The sequence below is a fragment of the Pterocles gutturalis genome, unplaced genomic scaffold (assembly GCF_000699245.1).
Source record: "Pterocles gutturalis isolate BGI_N339 unplaced genomic scaffold, ASM69924v1 scaffold22455, whole genome shotgun sequence".
In the NCBI taxonomy this organism is placed as follows: domain Eukaryota; kingdom Metazoa; phylum Chordata; class Aves; order Pterocliformes; family Pteroclidae; genus Pterocles; species Pterocles gutturalis.
In genome coordinates this window covers 31,303-41,417 of record NW_010143964.1, presented here as the reverse complement: position 1 = coordinate 41,417, position 10,115 = coordinate 31,303, and the positions used below count along the sequence as shown (strand labels likewise).

At 44.9% G+C, this 10,115-nt stretch overlaps 1 protein-coding gene across 1 annotated transcript in view; it reads right to left on the bottom strand.

Annotated features, from left to right (window-relative positions):
- DVL1 (dishevelled segment polarity protein 1) overlaps positions 1 to 10,115 on the bottom strand; it is a gene marked incomplete at both ends in the record, with an annotated part of 31,070 nt that overhangs the window by 16,792 nt on the left and 4,163 nt on the right. Inside the window, 2 exons of the mRNA XM_010084963.1 lie at positions 4,753 to 4,865; positions 7,589 to 7,710. Of these exons, the coding sequence (XP_010083265.1) occupies positions 4,753 to 4,865; positions 7,589 to 7,710 (235 nt within the window). The remainder of the gene's footprint in view (positions 1 to 4,752; positions 4,866 to 7,588; positions 7,711 to 10,115) is intronic.

Below are 10,115 nucleotides of genomic sequence, written 5' to 3'. Positions count from 1 at the left end.
AGGAATTTGCTGGCACCTTTAAGCCCATTCCAAACAGCCAAAGCAACAGCCAAAACACCACTTACACAGAGTTACAGAAGGAAGTGGAAAAGGACATTAAATCTGTGCCCTCTGAAACACGGTACAAGCTTCTAAGTTCTTTCCTGCAGGTCACATCCAGGCAACCAAACTCAGTCCCGCTACAGAGCTGCAAAGGAATGACCCCAACAGAGGAAAAAGCCGTGTCTAAATGCAGTTCCCCTCCCTTTTCTTCAAGTCTTCTGTAGTGATTTATTTTATCAAATACAAATATACTATTATGTTACTATAATAATATATTTATTATATAAAGATGTATTTTTAAGGCTTCTGATTAGCAATGTGTTGGCCTGCCTGCAAAAATTAAAAATTCAATTTATGGCTCTTCTCACACAACTCAATACAAACCAAAAATGGACGCGAATTGTTCTTTGAGCGCTGTAAAAGGTTCACTTCATTGTTTCCTTAAAAGCCAGTGCACAGCTGGATTCAGCTGGAACTGGAGTGGGCGAACAGATGCGAGGTAAAGAGAAGGGCTTTCAGTCGCATTTTCGGGATCTCAAGAGGCACTGATAGTTGAGATCAACATCCATATTTCTACATACTCCAACTAAAAGACCCCTGGTTTATATACTAGATCAGAAGAGCTCACTACACTAATAATGCCTCCTCCTGTTTACATTTTTTTCCATTTCCTTTTTCCAGCTAGAGCTTCTCTGTTGAATTTTAAACAGAAAAAATGGGTTCAGCTTCACATTTCCTGTTTGAACCAGGTCTTCTTTCACAGCAAAGCTCCCACACACTGCTCCAACAGACAGAAGTGGCTTCACCAGTATGTAAACACACTTCCATTTTAACATACCAAACACACACGCTTCATACCCCCCCAAACAGCACCAGGTACCCTCGAATTCACAGGAAGGGCTTCCTGTGTAATTAAAGGGTGCACTTAAATCCATAAAGCTTTTGTAATCTCTCTACACAATTAAAATTCCCTTTTCTAAGTTCTTCTAATTCAGCCAAAGCTGTTGGGAGATGGGGGTCGGGAACCATCATTATCATCAAGTACTTTCACAAACCATGACTACAAGGGGTTTATTCATCAAATACTCCCAGGTATTTATTTAGTCTAAACAGGAATCACTCTCTGCTCTGGTTCAGCGCCTGTCCCGCTGATAACCAGGGACCTTCTGCCCTGCTGAGCCCCTGCTCCTGTTTCTCCATTAGAGGATGCCAGAGTTCACCGAGACTGCCTGGCAAAAGCCTTTCAGAGTGTGACAGAGGTTAGAATAAAGCATAGCCTGGGAGGCTAAAATATGTCCTCCTTGACTTCTACCGACAGCCGAGTAGGTCCTGCCGGAGGGAAAAAAGCACATCAAAGTACTAAATCAAATCAGGCTTGAAAGCGGAAAAGAGTGGAGCAGCATCTGCTGGAGGAAGCTGTGAAGAGGGTTCCCTGACACTGCAGGGACCAGAGGTGAGAGTGGCTCAGGAAGAAGCCACAGCCAAGCCCCCTGTTAAGAGAAAAACCAACAGAGCTTCCAACGCCCATCAACGCAGAAAGTCTTTACCAATTACTACCAGGAAATACATTATCACTTTTCCAGCGAAGGCTCAGACCCCCATCTGTGCAGCTCGCTGCGGTGTGCGGGGTCAGAGTCTCTGCTGCGTACGTGGGACGAACAATGAGTACGACACTGTCCACTCCGGCCTCACGCTTGTACCCGTCTGCATGCTGCAGCCCTGTGCCTTGACTTGGGTTTGGTTCTTTGGAACCCTTAAACAGCCTCTGTAATCGCTCTGCAGTGCTACCGGAGAAAGGATTCTGGACAGATCACAACCAGTAACCGTTCCAGCTCTCGCAGGCACACAGTCCCACACCGCCCATCTCTCGTGCATGGCTGCCCGGTCACTTCAAATCTTTAGGGGCAACTTTAAAGAGCAACAATTAAGAAGAACAGCATTTTCAGCTATCACCGTTCAAGTTCCCGTAGTCCCAGTCCTTTTTGTTCACATTCCTTGGCACACACTGCAGCAAAGAACACACGTACTGCAGCAGCAACTGGCAATCTGCAACAGCTCCTCTTCCCAAACATTTGGGGACCTACAAGTGTGCCCACGTTAAGAGCTTCTCAAAGCACAGGCCGTTATCCGGCATTTTTCAGCGGGCTGCACAACAGTTCACCCCACAGAAAACTCAAGTGTTGAAACACTCGCGTCGACACTTGACATCTGCAGACTTGTCAGAAACCGAGCGGTAGCTGTAAAACATTCTCCAATGCCAAAGAAACCTTGTCCCTTAATTACCTCCCTAATTAGAGCTTCCCCAGTCCCCGTTCCCACTCCTGCTCAGGAGATTGGCATGGGAGCTTTGCTGCAGACAGCAAGGGGTCCCGAGAACATGTGCCACGCAGACCTCCCACGTTTCTAATTAAGATCCTCACTCCACTTTCACTTAATAGGACTTTGTCAACTTCCCAAAGCAACAAGGACTTTCGTTGCTTAAAGAGAGAAAGCGGAGCTCTGACACTTTGACAGCTCAACTCTTTCAGACTAATTTTATATAAAGCTAACGCCAGGGATAGATTCGCTACTAATTAGTGTGAAAGGTGATCAGGAAAAGACGTATTCCCCCATTCATACAGAAGTCTCTTCGGATATAAAGCCTCTCCAAAAAAAAAAAAAAAAAAAAAAAAATTCTCTGCATATGTAGCCTCCACAATGTAATCATCACTATACCCTAAAACACACACACACACAGAGAAGGTAACTTTGCCTGTGCTTGCCTGGCAGGGCTCATCTCTCTCAGCTCGTTCACTTTATTAACCTCACCAAGAATACAACAGCAGTATCAGAGCGAAACCTTTTTCCACTTCACTCTTGGTGTGAAACTTCACGCTTGAAGCATGAGAGTAACACAGCAAATTTAAACAGGCAATTCCTGGGAGAAAAATTACATCTCTGCTTGCTGATTGTTCACTGTTTCCCCAGCCTTACTGAGCATCTGTGCATGAGAATTAGTGTGTGCTTTGCATATACGCAAATACGTGTATCACACACCGCTCCGGTTCCTCTGCACAGGTTTTAGCTTGATGTGTGGACATCTGTGCAGCTCCCAAATGGCTCATTAGCCCCTCTTCTCACTTCACCTTGTCTGAAATGAAGGCTGCAATACACTGTTCACTTTTTCTTGTAGAACGAGTACTTCTTTTCCTTTGTATTCGGGGATATCCTCATTGTCAGGGTGGGTAACTCTTTGTCACTCCCTTCATACCAATAAGGAGCTGAAACAGTTACCCACGCTATGTAACACGGTACTGTACGGCTAGGTGAGCTGTACCTACGTCTTGGCTACTCTGCACAATGATACGTGCAGAGAAAACCTCTGAGTAACGCCGTGCTCCAACCAAGATCCCTCATCCTGCCCCTCTGTGAACCACTGCAGCGGTAATGTCGGTATTATTTAAACAAGTCTCTACAGGAGCAGATCAAACACTCTAACTGCATTTCCTTCTTTCTGCAGGGAAAGGAGGCTTTACCACAATTTCATCATGACAAGTGAGCACACAGCTTCTGCCCTTGAAATAGCTGCGAACCAGGTGTCACAACCTCGCTGCCCTTCCTCCACCCTCATCTCCCTTTTCCTAGGGCTGTTCCCTCATTTGCCATGTCCACGGCAAAACACACATCGGCATCAGTTTAAACAGATGTTAACAACAAATCACCTTTTAACATTCTGCCTGTAACGAGTTTTTGACACAACTCTATCAGAAGATTCTGCCTCTTTCTGTGTTTTCCCAAAGGAATCTGCAGTCAGGATCATGCAAAGACAGCTCTCTGCTCCACCCACTGAGTAATTTTCACTCTCGAGTCAGTTACAACTCCGAAGGGTGAAATGAACACAAGGATATCTGCTTCTAACCCTCAGTATACAGATGACTTCTGGTTTTCTAACTGGAGGCAAATACTTTAGCGGGTGGAGCTGTGAATAAAGCCTGTGATGGCATCTCTCAGGCCCAGGTATTCCATATTCTGGAGCATTTTAAACTCAATGGGTGGCACCTATTAATTCTTAATTAAGCCTGGAAATTCTTGTCTGGCAACAAATAAAAAAGAAGCTTCCTTTGATGTACAGACTAGAGGCAAGAGATGAAGTTCTGTAGTTTATGTGTGTACTTTGGGTATATTTACGTATAAAAAAAGATCTGCTATAGCTATACCACCATAAAACACTGCTGCTGATCCAAGCCCAGAGAAATCAACAGCAATTATTTCAGAGGATTTTGGCTCAGATCTTAAAATGTTCAAATACGAAGACTCTCCAACCACTGCAAACTTCCAACACACCACACAGATAATGTGTTCTACCTTTAAATAAGCAAACTTGAATAATGGAGGCAGTCTAGCCACGACCGTACGGAGCTCAGCACTGGGTGTCGTTATTCCTCTCCAAGCTAATCATCTTCTAATACTACAGAAAGTTCCGTATATTGCCAAAAAGAATCTCTCTGCCCCTTTACTGTAGGCTGTCCGGACCTCTCAGAAAATGCTCAGCTTCAAAGAGTTTCAAAGCAATTACCAAATTATTCCATTAAAATAATAATAGTCCCTAAAAGCATTTTTTTTCAGACACACTTCTCTTCTGCAGTATTCATGCAAAAGGAGTCGTTGCAAGATTATAAGAAAAATTCGTTCTTTCTAAATGAAAAAGGGGAAAAATGAACTAGGACTCACCATCCTCGTGCCCTTCCCTATTTCTCCGTCGATGTCTGTCTCGCCGGTGGCTAATAACTGACTCTGTTCCTGTTTCATTGTCCAGGCCATCCCGGCTGCTGGCAGCATTTGGGCTGTTAGAGAACAAACAGGAAGAAACAGTGGAGTCATCTCTTTTTTTCTTTTTGATAAAAACAGTGGCAGTCATGAGCATGTTGGTTTAAAAGCCAGAAAACTATTACACAGACTGGCTGCAGTCCTGCTGCAGCACTGCAACCTCCTCCCTGCTGCTCCCCTCACCCCAAAACCACCTGAAGGGTACAAAGACAATTCAATATCCATGCCCCGAGACACAGCGCTAAAGTCAGTTTCAAGGAGGGAGCAGAGAATTTGTCCAAGAAAAGCCTCTTGGAGTGCTGGCAAAGGGCATAGCTCGTTCTAATGGACTAAACTGTGGAAACTGATCTAAAACTCGTGAAAATATAACAGCGCATGACCCGACGTGGGCTAATGCTCTGCTGTGAAAGATTTCCCGTAGAAAGTTACTGGTCAGACTCTTCCTCTCTGTCCCACAAATACCACCCACCCATTTCAAAAGGAGTCCCGACTCACATCTGCCCTCTGCAGCCACTCTTTATGCCCGACACATCCTACGGATGCACCCAGAGTGCGTAACGGCCACCACTACACCTACACCAAAGCACCTACGCGCTGTTACGCTGAAGAGGACTGCTGAAAAGCCTCCTGCACACCCACACGCTGTCTTGGCGCTAATGAAATGTACTGACATGCCCTCTGAGCAAACTCGGAAATCAAGGTTGTTATGCAAGAAAACATTTGACTGCACATTTTAAGCCCTAATGAAACTACCAAAATGCAAGGATGTATTTAAGGGCTGTCACAAGTAGGTTTGCATTTTTTGTTTCAGTCCAGTACAACTGAAAAAGGAAAGAGGGTGACAGTTTCCTAAGGTCACCCTGCAAGGCTCTCAGACATCCCAGCAGCACCATCTACTGACTACTGCTGACACTCTCCACTCATGAATCGCTTCCCAGGCTACATCTGCCTACAAAAACCAAAGGGTGCAAAAGGAACCTCTCAGCTGGCTCGTTTCCTCTCTCGTTGCTGAGCCGGTTACATTCAATTCAATTTTCCGTGAGCTGGGTAAGAAGGGCAGCTCAGAGGTCACTGTTCTCAGCTCTCCCCGCACCTCCACCGCTAACCCAGGAGCAGCCTCACCCATCCCGATGAACTGGGATTGAGCAACCACTGAACAGGAGCAGTGGAGCATGAAATACAGGATGAACTTCAGAACCCTCATCAGGGAGGGAGGAAGTCAATTTTCTTTGGATTTAATAAACGATGAAGCAAAATATCAATGCTGCCAGGCAGCTAGCTGAGATTACCACCCCACCTGTTTTTGGATGGTGTTTTGCCTGGTGACCTGTCTGCTCCATCTATTTCTTGTGCTCTTTGTTGTCCAGCAACACTTCTGTTTGTACAATTACACAACACCTAGCTGACTTGGGGCTTCTTATATAAATAAGGTCCCAATCAACACCGAAGAAGAAAGATGGGAGATGACAGATCTCTGGTAGTTTGTATGGCATTAAAAAATAATCTCAGGGATTTAGGAACCAAGAAGGCAAGTCACACCTACAGAAGGGGAGGTGATTTGTGAGTACACAGCAACACTGAAGTTACAGTTGTGAAAGCTACAGGGCTGCACTACTGATCTCTTAAAGGAAAATACTGTTCAAGGAGACGGGATGCAGGAATGGCACCAAACACGCTATCGCAGAATCACCACACCAAAATCCCAGCAGGTGCATCAGCAGAGCACAGCCTCCGTTCAATCAGCCTGAGTACACACAGTGACTAGCAGTGAGTGGTTTCACAAACACAGACTGGTGCCTGACTGACAATGTAATTTTTTTTTTTTAAATAAAGTTTGATCTGCAGCTATTACATGTAAGCACAGGTCAGGAAGACAAAGAACGAGTTATATTTGCAAGCCACGTGACTGCACTACTCATACAGCCTCTCCCCATCAACATAAAGCCATTCCTGAACTCACGAGGGCAGTAAAGCCCTTGCAAGCCACACACTGTCAGGCAGGGTTAGTAATTCCCAAGATCTCTTGTCCACTCTAGAAGACATTTATCTGTAAAACACTCATATACAACACCAAGGGCTCTTCCAGGCAATAGATATCGCAGAAAGCAATGGACACACATGACACCAGGCAAATCGAGAGCCCATTTCGCTCTCCAAACATATACTAAGATCACAGCTAGAACCAGGACCTGCTTTAAACCCTCCTTGTGTAAATTCAGCGGGCGTCCCTGAAAATGACGGCATTCTGAGGATACACATAGGCTCTGCACACGTAACAGGAAATAACAAGGCTGCCATTAAATCAGATGACTCCCAGTCTGGCTGTACGCAATCCAAGCTGCTAGCGGCTGTGCGCGCACGGAGGAGGCATTATTCCTCATGTAAATTCTTGCTCTTGATATCAGTGTTCTGCTGGCTTTGCATACTACATAATTATACATGACACAGTAATAAAAGGTTGTCGTCTGTACACTATGAGAAGCATTTTTGGGCAACCTCTCTACTTAATTCTTCCATGGTGGGTTTCAGAATGAGATATGTAGGATATACATGCCATTCTAAAGATGACGGGGTTTTTTTCTTCCCTTCCCCCTTTTAATTCCTCAGTTCTAATATTATTTTTTAACAATAACAATAAATAGCTGGTTTGAAGCAGCAGGGAGAAGTGTGAGGAAGAAACAGACAGGAATCAAATTTTTTGTTTTAAAATAAGAAAAAAAAAAAGACAATTTGCTCTTACTGGAATGATGGAGGCCGGGAGTCTCCAATGCCGCCTGTTCTCTCGAGGGGTGGCGGAAGGTCTGTGTGGCTCTCGGTGCACTGGGAGCCTGTGTCAGAGTGGGAGCTTTCAGCCAGGACCAGCTGTCAACAGAAAAAGAGAATTTCATACGCTTGTACAGGTTTCTCCTCTCTGCCATAATGTGTTCAGCCACTGCTTTGCTAAATATTCAGTGAGAGTGAAGAGAAACCAGAGGAAAGGAAGTGCTCGGTGCCTAGCTGCATGGATTCCTGCCCAACTCTCATAAAATCAGGTTCCATTCAATCTCAACATGAAAACGTCATCAGCTAGCATATGCACAAAATTCCTGCAAGCACCACAAAACTTTTCTCATCTCAGAAGAAGCAAGCATGCCAGGCAGGGAATGCACGTTTTCTTGGGACTTGTCATTACAGCATTCTCCGAGTTTCCTAAGAGTGTAAGTTGTCAGCATTCCTTGCAAAATGCACGCACGTCGCAAGACTGCACTCTCAGTCTGGTCTTCCCATGACAAAAATAAAAAGCAAAAGCTGAAACTTGACAATATGACAGCCCAAATGTGGTATAACTTCTTAAGCAAAGACCCTCAAAATCCCTGAAAATTCACATTGGTCTGGAGAGTTGCCACTATCCCTATCAAGAGTTTGAATTAAAACCAAAATCCAGTGAATCTCAACAGCCACAAACTTTAGGAGCAGGGCCAGATTCCTGATGTTCAAATAACAATAAAGATTATTACCTTTCACTAAGAGGCAAGAAGGTCTCAGTTTCCCTCTATTTTTAGCTGTGGAAGAACTCACCCTATATAAGAGATTCCAACTAGAATTGGTTAATTTATCAAGGACTAATTCTAATAATCACCAGACAGATGCTAGCTGTTAGAAAATGGGTTTGAGAAGGAGAGGGAACAGGATAGGAGGGGACTGGTGCACAGGATGCAGGGTATTACTCCTAAGATCACAGACCATAAATATGAGAAGACAAAACACACGGAGTCAGAAAGGAACTGCCTGGAGACAGAACAGTTCTGCAGCACCCCATGGAGTCAGCTGCATTATTCAAATACTCTTATCACCAAAGCAAGAGCAGCAGAGGAAACACCGAAGGGAAAAATAACATGAGCTTTCCTAATAACTTGATAATTAAGGTTTCTTTCTTTCAGGTGGGGAAGTTAATGGGAGATTGTGTAGAAAGCATGTTGGCATTACGGAGACGCAAGAATGTCTCTGAGCCTGGCTCATCCCCTGAGAAATCTCTGTGCAAGTGCTTTCACTAACAAAATCAAACCAAGGGATAAAAAGAAGAAAAAAGGAAAAAAAAAATAGAAGAAACTAGGTATAAGCAAGATCTATATACATCCCCTCATGCTTCACATTCTAAATTGTATCAAGCTATGCAAACAAGCTCCCGGCCCTGCAGAACTCTTCCGCAGAGTTATTTCAAAGCAGGAAAAGACGTTCCCTCTTTGCTGATAGCAACACCTGTCTCAAAGATGCGCCTGATGAGAAAAAAAGAGATGAGCCAACAAGACAAACCCTTTCCATGTTTCAGGATATTTGTTCTTTAGTATTGCCCTGCTCCTGGAGGAAAAAGTCTTGTCAACGCAGAACTCATTATGAAGGTAAAGCCACTTGTCGACAGAATTGACATATCGCTGCCCTGGCTGCAGGTGTGGGCACAGAGGATCGCTGCTCCCTGCTCTGCCATGCCAGCCGCGAGCTCCTCATTTCTTCCGACCAGGGACAGTCTGTAAATCATTAAGGATCCTATCTGTGTCCTTTTCTTTGACAAGCTACGGCAGGAATGAAACGCTCCGATATTACACCACTTAGAACAGAAGATAAGGCACTACTGGACTGACACACTATAGACCTCTCACCGTGTTTCCACAAGAAAAGTAATGTCAACCCCAGCTGCCCGGCCAGAAGCTAGCCTCCATAATCATATTTCACCCACCAAGCTTCCCCGGCAGTTTTGACTGGCAGTAGTGTTTTAACCCATTTCTTTCCTTGCGCGGTGTTGGTACTGTGCTGTCCAAGAGCACGGCTGTGGGCTGCGGAACCGCTGCTGGGTTCCACCCCAAAGGCTGGAGTTTCAGTGGGAAACCTGGATGTCTTCTCCCAGCTCAGGGAGAGGCGAAGGGAGCAATAACAGTAACTAAAGAAATGCTCCAAAAGAGCCATTTGTATTTTTGACAGCAACTTCAGAACAGCCACATTCATCTACAGGTTGAAAGCAATTATTTCCCATAATGTCACAGACATCTGGAATCCCAAGGCAAAGCTCCAGAGACACGGCCCATTATCCACAGGAAGGCGGCTCCCGAAGGACCAATTGCACAAAAGGACTTGCTGATGAGGCCCTTTACTCCATCAGGAATTCTGTCAAAGCCAACAGGGCTCCACATTGCCAGAAGGCCTGCAAAAGCCCGTCGGGAACGTGATGTTTATTTTAGTAACAAGAAATTGCCTACGCTGGGCAGATCAGGCTTCCCCCTTTTTTCCTGCTG